This window comes from Mustela nivalis (genome assembly GCF_964662115.1).
Source record: "Mustela nivalis genome assembly, chromosome: 17".
In the NCBI taxonomy this organism is placed as follows: domain Eukaryota; kingdom Metazoa; phylum Chordata; class Mammalia; order Carnivora; family Mustelidae; genus Mustela; species Mustela nivalis.
In genome coordinates, this window is record NC_139036.1 from 29,224,556 (window position 1) to 29,250,023 (window position 25,468).

The 25,468-nt window shown below is 36.1% G+C and overlaps 1 protein-coding gene across 5 annotated transcripts in view; it reads right to left on the minus strand.

Moving 5' to 3' along the window:
• The window catches only part of VMP1 (vacuole membrane protein 1), a 136,253-nt gene that overhangs the window by 109,619 nt on the left and 1,166 nt on the right, over positions 1–25,468 (minus strand). For 4 of the 5 annotated variants that reach the window (XM_082705938.1, XM_082705935.1, XM_082705937.1 and 1 more), the window contains exons 2-4: positions 4,486–4,587; positions 2,052–2,187; positions 668–758 (exon numbers count right to left, since the gene is read on the minus strand). The exons of the other annotated variant lie outside the window; for it this stretch is intronic. In XM_082705938.1, coding sequence (XP_082562064.1) covers positions 668–758; positions 2,052–2,187; positions 4,486–4,561 — 303 coding nt within the window. In that variant the 5' untranslated portion in view covers positions 4,562–4,587. The remainder of the gene's footprint in view (positions 1–667; positions 759–2,051; positions 2,188–4,485; positions 4,588–25,468) is intronic. 5 annotated transcript variants of the gene reach the window in all.

A 25,468-nucleotide genomic window follows, 5' to 3' on the forward strand; every position in this document is an offset into this window, starting at 1 on the left:
CAAATACATTAATCTAACCAGTTCCTTACAAACTCTAAATGACGCACACAGATTTCTTCAAAATATTTGAAAGAAATGCATTTAAAACTATAAAAACTTCTCTACAATTAGAGGTTAACTGCTTCAAAAAAATAAAGTAATACCACTTTTAAAACCATTTCCTATTAGAATACATTGTTTTACTATTTTAACAAAAGTTATTAACACAATGTCCTATTTTCTTTCAGTTATATTGTACTTACGGACTACAGACAAATGAATGTCTCCCTTTTTATACATATAAAACCTAACCTTCAATCGAGGATGACTATATCTGGACAGATCACAGGAGAGTGTGATAGAAAATATGAAGACTTTGGTGCTGACTAAAGGATTCATGCTATTCTGACTAAACATCATCAGGAAAGTTACATTTGAATTCTTGAAAGTAAAAATGATCTATGCCAAATATAAAGGCTCAGCAGCCATCAACTGCCACAAGAATATTTTTAATATTTGGTCTTAGAAGAAAGATAGTAAGATATCAGTTATGAGATAAATTTAAAAAACAAAACCAAGTCTAAAAATGTGGAGGGTAGAAATTTTATCAAACCCACAATAGTTCCATTTTGAAACTGTTTGGGAGGTACAAGAGGTACAAGAACAGAAAAGCTGCTGAACCTCTTACCTGTTGATGTGCTCCTTCAACATAATACGTAGCTATAAGTACAGCAAGCAGCAGTAAAAAAGACACCACAATGCTTTGACGATGCCATAATCTTAAAAACAATTTAAAAACAAAAACAAATGAAATATCTCACAGGACTTATCACTCCCAAAACAAGTTCTTGTTGAAGCACTTAGGTTACTTAGCATAGCTATAGAATCAGTTTTTTGGGGGCTTAACTCTTCTGTCCTTAAACACGATGGTCTCTTGGGATACAAAAGGAGGTCAAGAGAAGATAAATGGGTACAGAACAACCAATTTCTTAATCATAAACCCTACTGTAGACTTTCCTTTACCCAAAAAAGTCTGATCTTGTTTACATCCCAACCTCTCACCGGTAGAGGCATCATAATGTAATGAGAAAAGCACTGGCCTTCAAGTTAGAGGACCTGGGTCAAAGTCCCTAAGTATTGCACTTTGAGAGATACACTTAACCAATCTGATTCTATTTCTTGTTTTTAAAATTATAATACAGTTGACCACAACACGGGTCAGAATTGCACGGGAGTATATGTGGATTTTTTTTTACAGTATAGTACTATTATAATTTTCTCTTCTTTATGATTTTCTTAATAACATTTTCTTCTTTGTAGCTTATTATAAGAATACAGTATATAATACATACACAAAGCTTCTGGTCAAAAGTAGGCTATTAGTAGTTATGTTTTTGAAGAGTCAAAAGTTGTATTTTCAACTATGTGGGGGTTGGCACCCCCAATCCCCATGTTGTTCAAGGGCCAACTGTAATCATGTATTTGTTTTACTAGTTTCAGAGTTGCTGTAAGGACCAAATGAACTGAAAAATGTTACAAAATGTTTTATAAACTCTAAGTACAATAAAAACGTACGATATTATTAAAGATAATAACTTAGAAAGGCAAGCCCAAAATGATAAGGCTTGCAAAAGTTCAAGTTGGTCTTTATGATATCTGGAACAGGGCTCATAAGTACTAATCTTAAAGATACAACACATTTCCTTGGCAGAGTCCTTCTTCATTGGCTCAAATTATCAGTAAAAGTGCCACGTATCCTGAACCCTGGCCTACTAAATAATCAGTGTATCTATTGCACACAGGCCCAACTTCTCTCTCATTTCCTATGTTCTCCTTTGCATAAAAGATTCAACATAAGACAGGGGTCAACTGTAATAATCCAGTGAGCAAATAAAACATGTTCCCCTAATCTATTTTTCTTCAAACTATAGAAAGGAAAATAAGTATGCTCCTAAAACATTCTAAATTTAATTCATTTTGAAAGAGCAGTTGGTAGAGAGAGTAGGAGAATGTTAAAGATTTCTAAAATTAGTAAATAAGGTTTACATAAAAAGTAATAGAAGACTCTTTACTTTGAGGTCCATTCCTTCAAGATTACTAGGATTTCCAGAGAAAAATACTGCAAGGTAATGAGTGGCTGTCTCCATAGGACAATATTCTGCCTTTCTTCCCGATCCCTCCTCTTCTTTTCATTCATTGAAGAGGGGTCTGAAAAACAGCGCAGAAATCTAAACAGAATGTTCACTTTTTCCAATCACTTTCAATATTTATCTACTTTCCATACCACATTTGAAAAACTGCATATTAACCTAAAAAACAAGCAAATGTGTTCACACGATAAGTCCTAGACAGACTAAGTGCTTCTACTCTACTCTGGGAACTATTTTTGCAATCATTTCATTCTCAAGAAACAAGTTTGCTTTCTTGTATGCTATTGGGATACTAAGTTAGCCCATCTTCTATGAAGGGCAATTAGTATCATATTACAGAACAAAGTGGTTTAGAGTTCGGAAGGCAAACTACTTGGTTCCAAATCCTGGCTACAAGTCATGTGACCCTGCGCAAGTTAGTTAACCTTTCTATGTCTCAGCTTTCCCCTTTTGAAAATGAAGATGAAAACAGTACTTACTTTTTTAGGGTCACTGCAAAGATTAAATGAGCTAATGTATGTAAAGCTTTCAGAAGAGTCTGACACTTAATAAGTGTATAAGTGTACAATTAAGGTCATTATCAAAATTACAAACGCATATACCCTATAATCCAGTAATTACGTTTCTAAGAATGATTAGGTATGAAGTGAAATGTCTCTTGGACAAGCTTATTAAATGCAATGTTACTTGTCTAAGCAAAAGATTATGAACAACTTAAATGTTAACAGCAGAAGTCAGAGAAGTGGTTAAAGTATGGTATACTCATACAATGGGATATTAAGCAGCCATAATGAAGAAGTTCTTCATGTGCAATTATAGGAAATATTAAGCCAAAAAAAAAAAAAAGCCCACAGTACAGGAGAGTAAATGTGTCATACTAACATTAATTTAAAATTCCAAGGGGTGGGCAGCAGGGGAAGAATATATAAAAGTACATGCTTTTTGAAAGAAAGGACAGAAAAAAATAACATGCAAAAGCTCCTAATATGAAAGAGACTATATGATATATGCATGCCTATCTCTGAATCCTGAAACTCTTGGTGAAATGATATAAAATTTATCAATGATCAGAGTAACCGAAAGTCAGATAAGTGCTGCAAATTGTCTTCTGCAAGGCAATGTAGTGATCAAGATAAAGAGAAACTGCTATTTCACTGAGCCTGTACTTCTTCCAACATAAGAGAATTTTTATGATATATTAGCACCATGCCAAAGTATTATCTGCAATATGTTTCAGATGCCAAACAATTCAGAAGTCAAAAAGAAAACCATTACAATTAGGAGAAGTGAAAAATCTTTCATTGCCCTTTAAACACATTATGGAAAGTTCCTACTTGAACCATCTATGTAAATAAAAGTGATAATTTTCAGGGTTTTCAGGGCTTTTTTTTTTCTTTTGGTAAATGTATGAATAAGAGTCAAATACACTGAAATTTACCACAAACTCCAAACTTGGTGAAAATATAAATTTGTCACAAATGAAAAATTTAAAATAAACCCACAATGATCACATTCTGCCTTTTTTGAGATTTGTGTATTTAGGATTAGTATAATAAGTAACTTTATAATTTGCTTCTAAAGTTACAAAATGGCATGATAAAACTGAGCACCAAACAATACCAAATAAATACTTAACATGCCATAAGATTAACAAATAATAATCTTGTACCTAGAACACTCCTGATGTGACTCTGACTAGGCTGCTTCTGCTATCACTATCAAAATTCACCATATAGGCACTGGCCCATAATTTCATTTACTATGAGGAGTAAACAAAAGATAATTACAGTAGTCTCCCCTTGTCTGTAGGGGACATGTTCCAAGATCCCCAGTGGATGCCTGAAGCCACAGACAGTACTGAACCCTATATATATTTTCTCCTGTATCTATATAGCTGTGATAGTTTAATTTATAAATTAGGTAGCAAGATTTACAGTGGTAATAATAAAATAATTATAAAAATATACTATAAGTTATATGAATGTTAACTCTCTCTCTCAACGTGTCTTACTGTACTGTCCTTGAGATTACGTGATATGATAAAATGTCTATGTGATGAGATGAAGTGGAGTGAATGATGTAGGCATTGTAACCTGGCTTTGGGTTATTAATGACCTTCTAATAATAGATCATTTTGTTTCTGGACTGCAGTTGGCCACAGGTAACTGAAACCGTGGAAAAAGAAAATGCAGACAAGGGGCAGGGGGACTTCTGTAATCTTATATAAGACATACAAGAATCTTATTTTCTTATTATATTAACAAAAAACAGTATTAGATATATTTCTATTTTACTTCAATGGAAAGGATATAATTTAAACCTGCAGATCTTCTCCCTCCAAACCACCATAATTTACCTGTGAAGCTTCCATTATATTGTTCCTTGTTCATTGCTACACGTCTCTGGTCACAATTTTTTCCATTCTCTGCCATTTCATAGATCAATAACTCTTGAGGAGCTAATAAAGCAAATAAAATCCAATGATATGTTATATACTTCTACTTTGAATTTATGACTGAATAAAACTGAGAAACAACATGATAGTAATATTCTGTATGTTATCTGAATAATGTGTTTATATTTTGATTTTCTTTTATAACCAAGATTTGAATTTGTATAGAAACTCTAATACAAATAGTAAAAATATAAAAGCCATGTAGTTGTATGCCTTTTTCAATCATTCTAGTGATCTTCCAGATTAAAATTTAGAGGATTTTGTCCACTGCAGAAGGAGATTAAATACTAGCACCTTCAAATATTGATAAGCTATACTATCTGAAGTTTGGGGGCGAGGGGCAGAGGGAGAGAAAGAATCTTTTTTTAATTTAAGTTGTTAAATTTATTTGTCAGAGAGAGAGCACGCACAAGCAGGGAAGCAGCAAGCAGAGGGAGAAGCAGGTTCCCTGCTGAGCAAGAAACCCAATGTGGGACTCAATCCCAGGACCCTGGGATCATGACCTGGGCCGAAGGCAGATGCTTGACCCACTGAGCCACCCAGGTGTCCCAAGAATCTTTTTTCTTTTTAAGATTTTATTTATTTAAGATAGAGAGACAGAGAGAGAGCACCTGCACGCGCACATGCAGGGGAGGGGTAGAGGGAGAGGGAGAGCGAGAACAGACTCCCAGCTGAATGCAGAGCCTGACACAGAGCTTAATCCCAGGACCCAGAGAGCATGACCTGAGCCTAAGTCAGATGCTTAACTGACTGAGCCAGCAGGTGCCCCAAGAGAGAACCTTAAGCAGGCTCCATGCCCAGCACAGAGCCCAATATGAAGCTTGATTTCAAAACCTTGAGATCGTGACCTGAGCCGAAATCAAGAGTTAGATGCTTAGTTGACTGAGCCACCCAGGCACCTCCTGAAGTCTTTCTGATTCATAATTTAATATTATACACACTACTCAAATTTTACCCATCTTTCATAGTTTTTTAAAGCATTATTAGAAAAAAATGGATTATACTACCAAACATGTCAAAAATGTTGATACACACTGAAGACAAATTAGGAAAAAATTCGACTGAAAAAAAAAAACTGGCCTAAAAGAATAAAAATTTTAAGTGTTTAAGATATGTTAAATGCACTCTTTATATCATGCTTCATATTACATGTAGAAGTATAAATTTTTACTTTAAATCCCTGTATTACAGGGGTGCCTGGGTGGCTCAGTGGGTTAAGCCTCTGCCTTTGGCTCCGGTCATGATCCCAGGGTCCTAGGATGGAGCCCCACATCAGGCTCTGTGCTTGGCAGGGAGCCTGCTTCCCCCACTCTCTCTGCCTACTTGTGATCTCTGTCAAATAAATAAATTAATCTTTTTTAAAAAGTCCTGTACTACAACATATAAATTGTGCTGACATAATTATTCTACACAAAAACACCAGATTGCCTATAACTGTTATCATTCTTCAGGTGTTAGTAAAGCAAATCTTACTACTCAAGAAGCACAGTAAGTACTTCAGGGCACCTGGCTGCCTCTTGATTTTGGCTCAGGTGATGATCTCGGGGTGCTGCGATTGAGCTGATTCTCTCTCTCCCCCTCTGCCCCTACCCCCCATGCTTGCTCACTCTCTCTATCTCTCTCTCAAAAAAAAAAAAAAAAAAAAAAAAGCAGGGTGCCTGGGTGGCTTAGTGGGTTAAGCTGCTGCCTTTGGCTCAGGTCATGATCTCGGGGTCCTGGGATCGAGTCCCACGTTAGGTTCTCTGCTCAGCAGGGAGCCTGCTTCCCTCTCTGCCTGCCTCTCTGCTTCGTTGTGATCTCTGCCTATCAAATAAATAAATAAATAAAATCTTAAAAAAAAAAAAAAAAGGCAGCAGCAGCACAGTATTTTGAGCAAGTCCGCAAAGCAGTCTTTAATATACTCCGAATGTGCCAGGAATCCTGCTAGACCAGGATTACAGTATGATATGGTCATGGGTTTAATCTTCCTACAGTTTGTTAGTTGGAACTATTTTATTCTTTGCCTAAAATTCTAACTATAATTAACTATAATTACTATAATACTTGCAAAATATATGCTTTGTAAAGGAAAATAAGTGAAAGACTATACATATAAAAAGACTGAGCATAGAGTATACATTCATCACTTCAACAGAAGGTGTCTTCTTTAGACACAATCCATTTGTGGACACCTTTGTTTTCCTGCCATTATTTCTCAATAAGCAAATAAACACATCAGGAAATAAAGTATAGGTTTCCACTAGCACAGATGGATAGCCTGGAGTAGATGGTTATAAGGTTGAAAGTTTGAAAATCTTGATTCACACCCCAAATTTGTCACTAACTAGTGGTGCGATCTTAAGCAAACCACATTTTTTCCCTAGATCTTTTCTTTTGTTTGCTTGTTGTTGTTATTATTGTTTAGATTTTATTTTTAAGTAATCTCTACACCCAACATGGGGCTCAAAGTCACAACCCCAAGCTCAAGAGTCACATGCTCTACCAACTGAGCCAGGCAGGCACCCCTATATCTTGATTTTCCGATCTACAAAATGAAAACAAATTCTCAATGTCGCAGGATAGGTAAGGATGAAAGAGCGTGTGCGTGTTTTTGGCACGCATGTATATAACCACATCAAAAGGGTAGGAAGTATATGAAGCAGTGAGTGCCTATACTAGAAAAACTACTTCATTGGTACATGCCTCATTGCTACCATTTCAGTGATGTCAGTGTCTTTCATTCAGTGCTTATTTTAAAAATTCTGGAATCTGTACCAGGCTCTGAGGACATAAATATGAATAACACAAGGTCCTTGTCCTCCAAAGGGTCCCTTCTTCTGCTAGGGAAGCCAGATGAGCACAGGATTTCACTTAAAATGAAACAGATACACAGCATCTAACTTAGTGGGAAGAAAACAGATTTTGGAGTCTAACAGATGGATTCAAACTCAAACTCTGTATGAATCTACTCCATGAGCTTGGACAAATTTCTCAATCTCTCTAAACAAGAATTTCTTTAACCTGTAAAATAGAGATAACATGACACATATCAAAGGGTTGTTATGAGGATCAAACAAGGTAATGTATATAAAATACTAATACACTGTCTCACTTTTCGTATGAATTCAAGATATGTACTAGTTGTAATGATGAGGAATAAAGTACAGGAGCAAATATGGGAGCTCAGAGTTCAGTATATTCAGAAGAGTTCATTAAAGCTGGAAATTTTGATTCTGCAAACTTAAGTCATACTTATGCAAAAATGTTTTCAAAAGATATAGTCCAAGCAATTACAAAAAAGATAAAATGAAGTTATTTTGTGAAAATACTCTAAAACCAGAGCATTACAATTGGTTCACAAAATGTAAATGTATTCCACAAATCACGCTTTCTGAATAAAATTAACTGAGGATACTGAAGTGGACCAAAAAATAAAGAAGTGTAGGATTTTCTATCTTCTAATATTTAACTAGAAGCCATACTTAAGTTCTGTAAAAACTTAAAACTTGTACATTCATATTAAGACAAATTCTGTACCCAATTTTTTTTCAGAGATGAAGAGCCATTCACCTACATTCCAATAAATAAAGTGTAATTAATTTGTGGCAAAAAGATAAACAAGTCACAAAGGGGCATGTGTGCTGTGAAAAAAAAAATCCTAAAACTTGTCCCTCTGCAAAACAGAATTAACTGACCTCATTTCCCCAGGTTTACTCTTTCCCATAGTATTGACTTTAAGAGTTAAAAACTTTTGGGTGCCTGGGTGGCTCAGCTGGTTTTCTGCCTTTGCCACAGGTCATGATCCCAGGGTCCCAGGTCGGAGTCCCGAATCAGGACCCCTGCTCAGAAGCATCAGGCTCCTTGCTCAGAAGGGAACCCTCTTCTCCTTCTCCCTCTGCCTATCCCTCTCTCTCAGCTTGTACTCTGTCTCTATCAAATAAATAAAAACTTAAAAAAAAAAATCAAAACTTTTATCCAAAACAATGAGTCCGTTTGAGTCCTTATTTACGACAATGGTATTATGCAACAGTTTGAAGATGTTTTTAAAGATATTGCAACAGGAATTTTCATTTGAGCAAATAATGTATTCTTACACAATATCTTAAAAAAGAAAGCAGCTTACTGACATTTCCTACTCAAAAAACTCTCTGGAAAACAAAACAGTCTGGAATTTACTTTTGTAATAAATAGCCAAGGGAACGAAGTTATTTTCTTTTAATCAGTCTACTTATTACAAAATAAGTTCACAGTTTTAAAAACTTTTGAAAAACTTGTGCCATTCCCAAAAGAACTATAAATATAAAGCTAAACATGCAAAGAATCACCTGTGTTCTAAATAGTTAAGTTATAGGGGTGCCTGGGTGGCTCAGTCATTAAATGTCTGCCTTCAGCTCAAGTCATGACCCCAGGGTCCTGGGATCAAGCCCCGCATCGGGCCCACTGCTTTGCAAGGAGCCTGCTTCTCCCTTTCCCAAGCCCCCTGCTTTTCTTCCCTCTCTCGCTCTGTCAAGATTTTATTTAGATAAAATCTTTAAATAAATAAGTAGTTAAGCTTATAAAAGCATGAAAACTTTTTTTGGACTTCAACCATTTAAAAAAATATTTTACACTATTTCTTATCTTTTAAAATTCCCTTGAAAACATCCTCGATTCTTTTGTCTCCATCTTCCTCAATCATATTTACACTTAGCAAAACTGCACTGTCCCTGGAACAACCTGCATCCTTATGGTCTGTGTGAACAGGTGAATGTAACTGGAGAAAAATCACCCAACTCTTCAGCTATTTTAAATTCATACTCTCTCTCCTCTCTGAAAGTAAATAAACGAAGTCTTTAAAAATTTTTTTTTGAAATTTGTGATGGCAGTCAGATTCCTATGCATGGGGATAAATCCAAAGTATTCCTAGTCTGTTTATAGGACTGAAATCTCCTCAAACAGGAATCTAGTACATATTTCTGACTTTCGATGGAGCTTATTTTGCAGTGAAAGTTGTAATATCAATTTTAATAGCATGCAACTAAGTTAAGTTTTATTTTTAGGAATGAAACTGTTAAAATAAACTATAGGTGTATGGATAGGATTAGAAGACAAAAAAGGAAAGAAGCACTACTCAAATATCAAATAATAATTCTCATTGTGAAAATATATCTAGATACAAGGAATGCTTTATAAAAGTTGCAACTAGCAGAGTTTAAATATAGCTGAAGCATTTAAAATTAAAGATTGATATTAAGATATGTGGGGCTTTTGTTTCTGGCAGAAGTGCTGAGAAAATACTGCCAAAATCAGCTCACAAAGGTTCTTTGTAGGTTGTACATCCACTGCTAAGACTATAATACTCCATTCATTTTAAACATTAGCTACACTTGTAGTGCAAAAACAATGTGAAACTAAATTACTTTGATTCCCTAAAGCAACACAGAATACATTTATGGATGACATGAAAACAGCAAATCCCAGAGTAATATCAGTGGAGAATTTAACAAGAAAAGGAAAAGAGTGATGAAGCCACCAATTCTAATTTTCTTGGCCACTGTATTCCAAAATAAAATGAACCCACTTCCTTGAAAAAAAAAAAATCATTTATTCAAATGACTCTACTTTCTCACAAAAATATTAAGTCAGGTTTCTCAATAATGCACACTGTTCTTCATACAAAGCATGCAAAGACAGCTAACTTGAATATTTCAGTAACCTTTCTTGCTTTTAGAAGTGTGTATAATTAGACTATTCAGTATATTCATTCAAAGAGTACTTCAAAATAGCTGTATTATTTCTCTAGAACTATTAAGAAACTGAAATTTATTATCTACACAAACAGTAATAAATATATTTTGACCAGTGAGGCTTTCATATAGTTTGTGCAGGGGTAAAAAGCCGAAGGTAATTCAAACATCATGCACAGTATCAGTGACTATTAGATCATCTGACTCTAGAAGCCAGAGATTATCACATGGTTGAGCAATATATTCTCTGAAAAATTCATTATTTGAATAAGAATACATGAAAAAAGAAGTCCTTGAATCTTTTTGAACTTCTTTTTTAAAAAAATATTTATTTATTTTTGAGGGAGGGGAAGGTGGAGGTACAGAAAGAGAAGGAAAGAATCCTCAAGCAGCTTCTCCACTGAACATAGAGCCCCACATGAGGCTCAATGCAGGGCTCAATCCTAGGACCCTGAGATTGTGACCTGAGCCAAAATCAAGAGCTGGCCACTTAACCAACTGAGCCATCAGGCACCCCTCTTTTTGAACTTTCTAAAGTCTATGGGAATTAAGCAAATTAAAACCCCCAAGTTAGGATACAATTTAAAGGCATTTGAAATCTTTATATATATATCTCTCCCAATAATCAGTTAACAAGTTATGGCTTAAAATGTCCCTCAACTTAATTTAGTGAAGTGTAATATGTATTCAACAGTCTCCTAATTGTTGAAAAGGCCATTGCTCCAGATCTAATTTTTAATTACATAAAATTTTAAGTAAAAATCCCTATTTTAAAAAGATACAACCTGGAGGACATTTTAGGGACCCCCTTCTTTGAGAGTTTCATAGGTTTGAGGGGAATGTTTATCTCTCATTTACAATATATAAAAATGTAATTCTATGTTCCTTTGGGTAAAAGCATGATATTATTTTAATACAGAAAATATGTAACTTGTAAAATTAGTTTGAAAAATCCCATTTCCCGGGGCGCCTGGGTGGCTCAGTGGGTTGGGCCACTGCCTTCGGCTCGGGTCATGATCCCAGGGTCCCGGGATCGAGTCCCGCATCGGGCTCTCTGCTCAGCAGGGAGCCTGCTTCCTCCTTTTTCTCTCTGCCTGCCTCTCTGCCTACATGTGATCTCTCTCTGTCAAAAAAATAAATAAAATCTTTAAAAAAAAAAAAAAAAGAAAAATCCCATTTCTCATTTTCTTTCAATCTACTAAACGTTCACTCAGGTTTTCATAACCAACACAATCTTAGCAAATCATTTTCACCAAAAAGATGGGGGACTAAGGTTCCAAAGTTGGGAGATTCAGCTAACTGTGAGACCTTGGGAATGTTACTCCGCATGTCTGCATCTCTCTTTCCCCATCCAATTATCAAGCACATATAATAAATTACTGCCATAATTTTCTTTCTATTCTAATACTCTATTCAGCCCAAGGTTAGGGTTTGGGTTTATGTAACAATAACTACTCTGTATAGTGATTTATAGTTTACATACAGATTAGCTGAACTGATACTGACAATGCTTTGTAGGGAACAGTTATTTTAAATCTTGCCTTCTACAAATGAGAAATTCAAGGGCTGGATGGGCTCTAAATTGCAATTCAGCAGCATATAAATGGCAAAATGAGAGTCCAACCTCACGTTTCTACATCCAAATTTAATGCTTCTTCTACTACACAAAACAGTCCAGTGAGATCCTATCAATTCTCACCAAGGAATTCCGGAGTCACAGAAAAAACAAAATGGTAATAAAATAGTTCCAAAAGTTTAACATGTTCTAGTATTTACAAACATTTCCCATTAGTAGAATCAGGAGAACATTCATCTCTGTCGATTCTCACAAACAGACAAATAACGGACTGTCATTAAAATCGGATGACTTTACCCTTGGTTCTTTCAGTCATTTCTTTGTGGGTTTTTACTATTCATGTATGTCTGACAAAATTTTAAGTTCAGATTACTTAACAGACTCCCTAATTTTACTGCCTCTAAAAACCTGGGGAATATAAACTAGCCCATACAAGTCATTAGTAAGAGAATAAGCTAAATCACAGAATATTTGTAAGTGACGAAGGCACGCATTTCAGATTATTTAAATCAAAATGAAGGGTTTTATCCATATAGTTCTAAGCTTTATGATCAATACAACATATTTTTTATATTATCCACAGTTTAGAAAAAAATACTAGAACTTGCTGTATGTTATCCAGCCACTGAAATGGTAGTAATGTTCCCACTACACCCATTAAGACTGATAAATGGAGGGGTGCCTGGGTGGCTCAGTGGGTTAAAGCCTCTGCCTTCAGCTCAGATCATGATCCCAGGGTCCTGGGATCGAGCCCCGCATCGGGCTCTCCGCTCAGCAGGAAGCCTGCTTCCTCCTCTCTCTGCCTGCCTCTCTGCCTACTTGTGATCTCTGTCTGTCAAATAAATAAATAAATAATCTTTAAAAAAAAAAAAAAAGACTGATAAATGGAAGTAACTGTTGGTATTTTTTGGTCATTTAACATTAAAGAGACCAGAATGATCTACAGCACCTTATACTTTTAATTGTCATTGTTTGCCCACTTTAAAGGGTATTTTGGGTTTCATTTTCTCTTAAATATTAAATAGCTTCCTGATAATAATCATTTAGGAACCTTCACTTTACCTTAAGAAAATTAGAACCTACTGAGTAGATAAAATATGATGTAATTATGTGTAACAATAAATTCTTAGCATCCACATGGCTTCAAGATAGAGTTTATATAAAATAAACTAAAATACTGCACATGGAAAAATGTAAATGAAACTTTTCAGTAACATTTAGTATGTGATGTCAGGTACATGTACTAGGAAGTTTGACAGTAAAATGGACCTGGATTGGATATATTCTTTGAGAAATCCCAGTTTCACAAAGGAAAGAGGCAGTCTCCAAAGTCCTCTTCCATCCCTTCAAAAAAATAAGTAAACTACACAACAGACCCAGAGAGACTGAATGGTCTGAGTTAGGTGATTGCAAGCCATGTTGGGAAAGGAAGAAAACCTGAGCAGTAGGAAAGAGACAGATAGGGGCAACAGGCAATTCAGAAGTCTCAAGCTACCTGAGAAAAGATTCTGAGAGCAACATCCCTTTAGGAAGACTGAACTTCGAGGTGGGAAGCTGTATTAGTGACTTACTCTTTGGGCAAAAACCCACGAAGAAAAACAGAATGTCACCTCAAAATCTGCCACTTTGGCATACTGATTACTTTGAATTAAAGGCACTTTAAAGAAATGGCACTCCGTTTCTTAAAACGGACACCTTGACTATCCTTTTTCTTCTGAAAGTAAGAAACAGAACTTCCGTGTAAAAGGTACGCTCCCTGTACCAGGAGGAAGGAAGACATTTTTATCAACAGAGATGGAACTTGGAGCTGACAAATCTGTACAAACTTTGTAATATTAACCCTTACCTTCCTAGATATTTCTTCACCATTTACTACCTCTAGATCAAACTTATTTGTCAATTCTTCACAAATTTATTGTTCTTGGTCTAAAAGGTATAAAAGCGTCCTGCTTTGGTCACTTCTTGGGGCATTCTCTTGTGAAGGCTCCCATTTACATGTAAAAAAAAATAAGTAAAGTTTGTATGCTTTTCTCCTGTTAATATGTCTTGTATCAGTTTAATTCCTAGATCCAGCAGGAGACCCAAAAAAGGTAGATAATATTTCCTCTGCTACACCACAAAGGCCACTGATGGTAGTCCCAAATCAGAGGTGCCTTTCTAGCTCTCAACAGAAGTAGAAGTAAACCCTCTTTGTAAATTAGGTCTGTCGGACTCCAACACAGTAAGATCAATCAATAAACTCACAAAAGTTCCAGGAAACAAGCCATTATCAGTATAGACGCCTCCAACTGACCCCACCAATCCTCTACCTCTTCAGGACAAGAAAAACAGATATCAGAGATTCAAGTACATATTAAGTATATTATAGAATAGCTATGTATATAATGTTTACAGAACAAAAGATGCAATTATAAAGATGAACACATGATAAAAACTAACACACCTTATGAAAGAAAGAAAAGCAAATGGAACTTTTAGAAATAGTAACCGTTGAAAATAAAAGCCAACAGATGGATTAAATGCAGATCAAACACAGATGAAGTGAACTGGATGAGCTTTCCAGGGAATTTATTAAGAACGCAGCAGAGATAAGATGGAAAATATAAGAAAATAAGAGACATAGAGGACGGAATGAGGAGGTCTATTATTTCTTTAATTGCAATCCCAGAAGAATATAAGGAATGGGATAAATGCAAATTCAAAAAGAAAAAGACCTGGAACACCTGGATGGCTCAGTGGGTTAAAGCCTCTGTCTTGGGTTCTGGTCATGATCCCAGAGTCCTGGGATAGAGCTCTGCATCGGGCTCTCTGCTCAGCAGCGAGCCTGCTCGCCCCCCCCCCCCACCTGTCTCTCTGCCTACTTGTGATCTCTCTCTGTCAAATAAATAAATAAAATCTTTTTTTTAAGATTTTATTTATTTATTTATTTGGCAGAGAGAAATCACAAGTAGATGGAGAGGCAGGCGGAAAGAGAGAGAGGGAAGCAGGCTCCCTGCTGAGCAGACAGCCCGATGCGGGACTCCATCCCAGGACCCTGGGATCATGACCTGAGCCGAAGGCAGCGGCGTAACCCACTGAGCCACCCAGGTGCCCCTAAATAAATAAAATCTTAAAAAGAAAAAAAAAAGGGATAAAGATCTAAAATTTCCAAAAATGAGTGCATCAATCTAGGAAGTAAAATATATCCCAAGTAGAAACAATTAAAAATAAATCCCACCCAGAAAAACTGCAATCAAATTGCAGAACACTGAAGTAAAGAGGTCTTAATCTTGAAAGAAGTTGGAAAGAAAGGACAGAATGCTGGAAGAACATTGGGGTGCTGGGGTGGCTCAGATGGTTAAGTGTCTGCCTTCAGCTCAGGTCATGATGTCTTTGGGTCCTGGGATTGAGCCGCACCTCAGGCTTCCTGCTCACCAGGGAGTCTGCTTCTCACTCTGCCAATCCGCCTGCATGTGCTCTCTATCGCTCTTTTTCTCTCAAATAAATAAATAAAATCTTTTTTAAAATAAAAATAAATAAATAAAAATGGAAGAACAGTTAGAATGAAAGCAGAATTCTCAACAGCAACACAAAAGCCAAAAAACAATGGAAAAATATCAGTTTTCAGATAAAATAGTCTATAACTGTGTGTCCAATAAAGACATTGATAGTAACCAATAAGTAAGGGTATATAACCAAGTATTGTCTAAAATAATAAGTGTCTTTCACAATAATTTTATTATTTTTAAGATATTATTTACTTATTTGATAGAGTAGGCAAAGAGGCAGCCAGAGACAGAGGGGGAAGCAGGCTCCCCGCTGAGAAGGAAGACCGAATTGGGGCTCAATCTCAGGACCCTGGGATCATGATCTGAGACAAAGGCAGAGGCTTTAACCCACTGAACCACCCAGGCACCCCTGTAATGATAATTTTAAAAAGAATTGCAATTTGGATAATGACATATAACTCTGGAAGAGAAAGATGAGAGCTAACGTGTCCTAAAGTTGGGGAGCTTCAAAATAGTACTTGGTAGAAAAAGTCCAAGTCGTCCAAATATGCCAGTAATTAAACAATAACAGTCTGTCACTTTGAAAAGGTTGCAAATTTTATTTTTTTAAAAATCCATGATTTTTTATAAGGACATAGAAAGGCTGAAAATGGGGTGCTTGGGTGGCCCAGTTGGTAAGCGGCTCCCTTCGGCTCAGGTCATGATCCCAGGGTCCTGAAATCGAGCCCTACACTGGGCTCCCTGCTCTGCAAAGAGCCTCCTTCTCCCTCTCCCATTCCCCCTGCTTGTATTCCCTCTCTCACCATGTCTCTCTCTCTGTCAAATAAATAAATTAAAAAAATCTTAAAAAAAAAAAAGGGCTGAAAAATAAGACAAAAGATAGAAGTCATAATTAGGGACAGTGAACATAATGATAAAAGATTTAACTCAGTAGGAAGACAGAACAATTCTAAATTGGAAAGCACCAATACAATAGATATAGCATCAAAATTTAGAACATAAAAATTGTTAAAAATACCCAGAGCAATGGATAATTCCAACCTTATACTGGGAGATTTCAAAACAACTATTAGTTACTGATATTTCAAGCAAACAAAAACAATGTTAAGCAATGATAAAAGATTTTAACGATACAATTAAGAAATAAAATGTGGGGGGACAGCTGGGTGGCTCAGCTGGTTAAGCATCTACCTTTGGCTCAGGTCATGATTGCCAGAATCCTGGAATAGAGTTCCTGATCGGCTCCCTACTCAGAAGGGAGTCTGCTTCTCCCTCTGCCCCTCCCCCCAATTCATGTGCAAGCCCGCTCTCTCTCTCAAAAAAATAAAATAAAATCTTTGGGGGGAAAAAAAAAGAATAAAATTTCCTTAAAAATTAATGTAGAAATAGATACATATAAAATTCAGCCTCTCACATTTAGAAAACACAAATTTTTTCATATGCTACTTATGATTAAGCTAAGAAACCAGTCTTAACATATTCCAAAGAATGGGCATCATAGACTACATTCTCTGAAAACTCAGAAATTATGTCAAACAAGGAGGGCCTTGGCAGCTTCAGATCATGGGATTGAGCCCCGTGTCATCCAGCTCCCTGCTCAACAGTCTTCTTCTTCTCCCTCTGAACCTGTCCCCCACAACATGCTCTTACACCCACACACACTCTTTCTCAAATAAAAGCTTAAAAAAATTATGTCAAACTTTAGTAACAAAAATATAACATTTGTACATACTTAGAAGTAATGCACACAGTTTTAAATATAAACTCATGGGTCAAAATAAGAGAAAACTGAAAAATGCTCAGAACTACTAGAACTAATAAATGAATTAGCAAGGTCACAGATTAAAGGTCAAATCAACACTCTTTCTATTAAATATCTAGAATAAACAATTAGAAAATTAAATTTAAGAAATTTCATTTAGGGGCACCTGGGTGGCTCAGTGGGTTAAGCCGCTGCCTTCGGCTCAGGTCATGATCTCAGGGTCCTGGGATCGAGTCCCGCATCGGGCTCTCTGCTCAGCAGGGAGCCTGCTTCCTTCTCTCTCTCTCTCTCTGCCTGCCTCTCAGTGTACTTGTAATTTCTCTCTGTGAAATAAATAAAATCTTTAAAAAAAAAAAAAAAAAACTGCTACACATCTTAAAAAAAAAAAAAGAAATTTCATTTATAACAGCATCTGAAACATAAAATACTTGAGGTAAGTTTAACAACATATGTAAAAGACCTATTCTAAAAAAATAAGAAAAGAAATTACAGCGGGTCTAAACACATGGGGAAATAAACAAGTTTATTATTTGAAAGACTTGATATTGTCATTATGACAATTTCTCTCAAACTGATATATAGGTTTAATGCAATCTCAAGCAAACATTTTTTTAAAAAGATTTTATTTGAGAGCGAGAGTGAGAAAGCAAGTGCAGGAGAAGGGGGAGGGGCAGAGGGAGAAGGAGAGGGTGATGCAGACTCCCCACTGATTGCAGAGCTGATGATATTCAGTGGATCCCAGGACCCTGAGATCATGACCTGAGATCAGAAGCTTAACCAAATGAGCCACCCAGAAACTCTTAAGAAAGCTTTTTTAAAAATCAAAAGTGATAAGTGGTTTCAAATTTATATGGACATGCAAAGAACTTAGAATACATTAAACAATTTGGTTAAAGAACAAAGTTGTAAGACTTGCACAACTGACTTCGAAATTTATTATAAAGGTAGAGTACTGATTAGTATGGTTCTGGCAAAAGGACAGACATAGATCAGTGAACAGAACAGAGAGTACATAACTAGACCCACATATACTGGGTCAATTAATTTTCAACAAAGGTACAAATTCAATGGTGAAAAGAAAGTCAATTCAATGGTGAAAGTCTTTTCAACAAATAGTACTAGAATAACTGAATATTCTTATGAAAAAGTGAACATCGACCCTTATTTCTCAAATGCAACTGCTGATTTGAAATGGATCATAGACCTAAACCTAAGAACGAATACTTTAATAAAGCTTCTAAGGAAAAAAAAAAAAAAAGAAGAACAAACAAACAAAAAACAACAAAAACAGGAGAAAATCTTTGCAATCTTGGAGTAGACAAAAATGTTTCTTAGGATTTAAAAAGCATGAACCATTAAAGAGAAAACTGATAAACTGGACTTTACCAAGTTTAAAAACTTTTGTGGTTTGAAACATTGTTAAGAAACCCAAAAAGGTAAGCCACAGAATGAGAGAAAATACTTGGAAGATACATGTATCTGAGGAAGTTCTTGTGTCCAGAGTATCTCTCTCTCTCTCCACAGACACACACACAACTAGTAATAAAGAATGAAGGTTGTTTTGTATAGGTATGGAAATAGAGAAAGCAACCAAGAAACATAATAGATGGGCATTTCAAAAGATTCTTGTATTTTTGGAACTCTTTATGGCAAGATACAGCAGTAGGGAAAGGAGAGGTTATTCAAATTGGTTATCCATATAAGGAGAGAAAAAGTGGATTACTACTTTGAGCCATGAACAAAATTCCATTCCAAATGAATTAGCAATCTAAAAGTAAAAAAGTAAAACTTCTAGAAGAAAATATAAATACCTTTTTGCCTTGGGATAGGGAATGGTTTCTTAAGACACACAAAATGGAGCTACCCATAAAGGAAAAAACTAATAAATAGAACACTGTAATTAAAGCTCAAATTCATTACAAGGTATCTTAAGTGAAAAGATAAACCAGAGAAACACATAACTGAAAAAGACTAAGTAGGTCGCTTATATAAAGAATTAAAAATATTAAGAAAAAGATAACCAGGGGCACCTGGGTGGCTCAGTGGGTTAAGTCTCTGCCTTCGGCTCAGGTCAAGATCCCAGAGTCCTGGGATCAAGCCCTGCCATCGGACTCTCTGTTCAGCAGGGAGCTTTCTTCCCCCGCTCTCTCTGCCTCCCTCTCTGTCTACTTGTGATCTATCTGTCAAATAAATAAGTAAATAAATAAATCTTAAAAAAAGAAAAAGAAAAAAAAGAAAAAGATAACACTACAAAAGCAAAATAGGCAAAAGACATAAAGAGGTATGGCATAGCAGAGGACATATATATGGCCAATGATGAAGATACCGACTTGATCTCACTGACAATCAAAAAATATAAATCAAAATAATGAGATACCATTTTTATCCAGTATACTTTACTATGTAACAATTTAGTTCCAAAATGTAGTGATATCCCTATGATTATTTAATAAAAAAAAATTAAGGAAAATTCTATTGTTCCACTGAAGCAGTACTAAAAATCTCCTATCAACAGATCTTAAAAACTATTAAGGGGCAGAAGAACCTTGCATATTCTCTTTGACTAAATACTTTTTGCAATGTGGAGAATTGAGAGTTTCTGGAAGGAACCAGACTCAACAATAAGGAAGTGGTTAGTCAGATCATCAATTTTAACTTCACTGGATTTTGGTCTATTTAACCGCAGAGCAAGATTTGACAGACCTGGCCCTTTCTTTTCTTTTCTAAAAGATTTTATTTATTTGGGGTGCCTGGATGGCTCAGTGGGTTAAAGTCTCTGTCTTCAGCTCAGGTCAAGATCCCAGGGTCCTGGGATAGAGCCCGCATTAGGCTCTCTGCTCAGCAGGGAGCCTGCTTCCCCATCTCTCTCTCTGTCTACTTGTGAACTGTCAAGTAAATAAATAAAATCTTTAAAAAAAAGATTTTATTTATTTATTTGTCAGAGAGAGAGAGAGAGAGTATATAAGCAAGGGGAGCTGCAGGAATGGGGAGAAGCACGCTCCTTGCTGAGCAAGGGACTGAGCCCAGTGTGGGACTCAATCCCATGACCCTGGGATCATGATCTGAGCCAAAGGCAGACGCTTAACTGACTAAGCCACCCAGGCATCCCAGAGCTGACCCTTTCTTGAAAGAATTCTGAATAAGTAAAAACTTTCACATGCTTTATATATGTTATACATATATATGTATATGTGTGTATATATAGATGAAAAAAATGAAAAATCTTGTTTCCCTCAGTCCCTCATCTAGTACACTCCCTGCTAGATATAACCACCTTTATAAGTTTTGTGTATCTGATCATTCTTCTAAAAAAAAAAAAAGATTTTTGCGGGCACCTGGGTGGCTCAGTCTGTTAAGCGTCTACCTTCGGCTCAGGTCATGATCCCAAGGGCCTGCTAATCAGGGAGCCTGCTTCTCCCTCTCCTCCCACTCCTGTTCTATCAGTCTCTTTCTCTCTCTCTCAAATAAAATCTTTTAAAAAAATAAAAATAAAGAAAAATAATTAAAAAAAGATTTTTTATTTATTTGTCAGAGAAAGAGAGAGAGAGAGAGCACAAGCAGGAGGAGCAGCACGTAAAGGGCCAGCACGGCACTCGATCCCAGGGACCTGAGCCAAAGGCAGACACTTAATGGACTGAGACACCCAGGTGTCCCTCTGATCATTCTTTCTTCAGACACTCCTTGGACCCCTTTTGCCAGTTCTCTTTTACTTAACCTGGGCCCTCTCCTCTTCCCTGTCTCTCCAAGTGATTTTTCTGGTCCTGTAGTTTAAAATACTAGCCTGAATTTATATCTCTGGTCCTGATCTCTAGATCTGTAAACCTACAACACATCTGGATGATTCCTAAGCATCTCAATTTTAACATATCCTTTCTTCCTTATTCCCATCCCCCCTTTTGTAACAAACCTGGTCTCCCCAAATCTTCCCTCTCCCAGTACTTGGCATAACCATCCACCCAGTTACTAAATCCAGAAGCATAGTCATTCCTGACTATTCTCATTTCCCTACTCATCACATCTAATCCAGGACCCAGTCCTATTTCAAATATATTTAGTATCCACCTACAGCTCTCCACTTTTTTGTCACCATTCGGGTCCAGGCCATCTTCATCTCTCACATAGATTACTGCCATGGACTCCTAATTTCTCTTTCTACTTTTATTCTTGACCCCTTCAATTCATCCTTCACATATAAACAAGAGTGGACTTCTTATAAATCCTATTATTCCCCTACTTGAAACTGTAGAATGACTTCTTATTACAGTCAAAATCAAATCCAAATTCATTTCCATGGCCTGCAAAATTCTATATAATGTGGACCATGAATATGTCTCCTACCTCATTTCAGGTTGCTATATTCCAAATATACTGTACTTGAGTCTCAAAAAGGCACATATCCGCATTAACTCTCTCAGACCCTTTTTTATTTCATAATATTTATTACACTGTGTTTATTCTTTCATTTTTGTATTTACTTTTTACTCCGTTAGGTTCCCGACTGAAATACTTGTTTCTCTATTAGGCTCTCAACTAAAATATGTTTGTCTTTTCTTCCCACTGTTTCCCCCCCAAAACCTGGTAAAAGACCAAGATATAAGATTTTTGCTCACTGACTGGATGAATGAACAGATATGGCAATAGATGTCACTGCAGAATAATCTTCCCATGCAAAGAAAGTAAGTACTAGAAAATATCATTAAACATCAAATTCTCAAATTTCAATCTCGAATTCCATGATGGCTTACACAAAGAATGTGAATTATTAACAATAATACAAAAAGGTTGACAGAATAGCCCACGGGAATATATCATTTTTTAAAAGAATCTCATATATTTTATAAAATATACACACAATGAAATGTATATATATTTATTTACTGAACCTTCACTAAAACTGACTAAACAACATGCATCCTGATGTTTATAGCAGCATTATCAACAATAGCCAAATTATGGAAAGAACCCAAATGTCCATCAACTGATGGATAAAGATGTGGTGCATGCACGCGCGTGCGCACACACACGGAATATTACTCAGCCATCAAAAAGAATGAAATCTTGCCCTTTGCAAAGACATGGATGGAGCTAGAGTGTATTACGCTAAGTGAAATAAGTCAGAGAAAGACAAATACTGTATGATTTCACTCACATGTTGAAGTTAGAAAACAAAACATATGAACAAAGGGAATGGGAAAAAAGGAGAGGGTAACAAAATATAAGAGACTCAACTATGGAGAGCAAACTGAGGGTTGATGGAGGAAGGTGGGCAGGGAATGGGCTAAATGGGTGAATGGCATTAAGGATGGCACTTTGGTGAAAACTAAATATAAGTGATGAATCACTAAATTCTACTTCTGAAACCAATATTACCCTATATGTTAACTAACTAAAATTTAAATAAAAACTTGAAACAAAACAAAACAAAAATACTGAGCAGTGAGCAAGTTAGCAGCAATGAAAAGATATGCTTTCAAAATGGATTGGGAAAGAGTTCTCTCAGCAACTGCTCAGCCGACTACATGATGGTAACAATGGTAACAATCATGGTTAACTACATGCCATTCCAAATGCTTCACTTAAATCTATTCATTTAACCCTAACAGTAAAGGTACTGACTTCATTGTCTAGGAGGAAATTGAGATGGCAAGAGGTCAAGTAACTAGCCCAAGGGTTGCATGGCAGTAAGAGTTGGAATTTGAAACAAGGCAATCTAGCTTATTAGTCCTGTCTCTTAACACTATCTATCTAGTCCTTCCAAAAAAAATCCATAAAGACAAAGCTTATGATTAAACTTCAAAAACAAGAGAAAACATCACAATGAACTACTGAAAAGACTATGTATCTCTGAATACCACAAACTCTTCGGCAATTATCATTAAACTGGGATAGGATTACTCAGTGGGTTGCCCTTGCTTAATTCAAAAATGCCTTAAGCTTTAAATGGCTTAATCTTTTATCTGACACAGAAAAGTTATCACCTGTTCAAATTTCCAAAACCTTCAAGGAGCAAAATATTTTAAAATGAGCTTTACAGAGCGTTTACATAATACATAATATCAGTTTGGCAAACCCTATATAAAGCTGCTTTACCAGAGTTTCTTTTCTTTTCTTTTTTTTTTTAAAGATTTTATTTATTTATTTGACAGACAGAGAGGCAGGCAGAGAGAGGAAGGGAGGAAGGTTCCGAGCTGAGTAGAGAGCATGATGTGGGGCTCGATTCCAGGACCCTGGGATCATGACCTGAGCCAGAGGCAGAGGCTTTAACACTAGCCACCCAGGCGCCCCTATACCAGAGCTTCTTGAAGCAATAAAGTCTTTAAAAGTTTACCCCTCAAAGTATTTGCAAGTCTGTGAAGGCAGATTATTAACTAATACAGCAACAATCACTTAACTCATCCAGCAACAATCACTTAACTCATCCAATTTGTTTTTGAGGTTAGTAAAGATTCTGTACTCTAGCGTTTATTTCTATACCAAAGAGAGAGAAAGAGACACCAACAAAGAGCACTGGGCAAAAAAGAAGTGATAATAATTATCTAGCTCTCTGATCTTCAAAAGAGGGGATAGACTAAACAGGTTTTGTGAAATCAGTAGGAGCAAAATGGTTCTTATCAAGACAAAGAGTTAAAAGATTACTACAGTGGCTATCTACCCAAAATAAAATACAGAAATGACTCTACCGATTAACAGATAACTAATATAACAGAATATTAAAATTACAAAGAACTCGAGGAAATTTTTTTAGTAGGAACAAAGAAATTAATACAGTTTCCTAATTATTACCACCAACATTTGTTCAGTAGAGACATGTGACAAAGATACTCACTTTTCCACTTGTCAGAAAAAAGACACCTTGATATCTGATAGTAATGAAGCATGAATTCAGAATAACTGTTCTGAAGAACAGAATTTTCTTTTTTTTCTTTCCTACAAATACTTTCCTGCAAATACTGCCAACCACAGTGTTTTTGTTTTCCTAGAATTTACAAGACTAAATAAGCTAAAAAGGGGAAACATGTATACCTATAAATACCTTTAACACAGGAAAGAAATCATTTTCATGCAAACCAGGAAATATTTCCAAACCATAAGGAGATGCTTGGAGACAACCTTAGCAGAACAGAAAGAACACTTGAGACCGCAATTCCAGTTCAGGTTCTGGTACTACCTAAATCATATGACCTCAGGCAAGCCAATTACTGATTGCTGCTGGGGAAGAATACAACTATATGTTCACAGAGGTTGACTCGAATTCCAAATATTGCTTTCAATGGGTATCGGTAAAGTGATAGTTTTTTTTTTTTTTTACTTAATAATGTAAATAAGGCTACTTTTAACCATTAGTTAACTATATAATAAGCACCTTCCTCTGTACTTGGAAATTCTTTTTTTTTTTTAATCTCTTTAGACAGAGATTACAAGTAGACAGAGTAGCAGGCAGAGAGAGAGGAAGGGAAGCAGGCTCCTTGCTGAGCAGAGAGCCCGACGCGGGGCTCCAACCCAGGACCCCAGGATCATGACCTGAGCTGAAGGCAGAGGCTTCAACCTACTAAGCCACCTAGGCGCCCCTATACTTGGAAATTCTTAAGTGACAATACACGATGACCAACAAATATCAGATTTAAACCCCCAAATGCAAAACTATATTCATTTTCCAGTCACCTACTTATTAACTATGGTGACTAATTCAATGGGTTATAGTATCAAGCTATTCCTAGGTAGCTTTTATTGGGTTCAAAAGTAGGACAAAGATCATCTCAGGAAAGTGTGCGATATTTTCAGATAAATAACACACTTAATATAAAACTTAAAACTGTGAAAAGATACAAGCAACAGAATTCCGCACTGATGTATTTCCACTTTTCACCGTATTTTCATTTCTACAGTGATTTCCCATTTCCCATCTCACTTAATCATTGTGACAATCCTTTGAAATAAGTAAGCAGTATTTTACCAACACAATCCAGACCAGCTTAGAAAGTTAGGTAACCTATCAATCATTATTCTAGAATACGAGTCACAGAAATTAAACTGTATTAATCAAGTAGGATATATTCCTCAATGGGGGGGGGAGCTTTAATGTTTTAAGGTAATACAGGCAAAGAAATAAAATATAAAAGATTTCTACTATAGAGTCATTTCACACCCATACAAATAGGCCACATTTGTCTAGGTACCACCATCCCTCTTCCAAAGGTCAATAAAAACACATTATAGAATGCATAAAATGTTGTCTAATAAATAATTTTTTACTATCATTTATGCTAAAAATACACGACTAAAATCACAGCTCATAATACAATTAATAGGCAGTAGCTGTAGGAACATTAAATTCTCTATCATTACAACACCA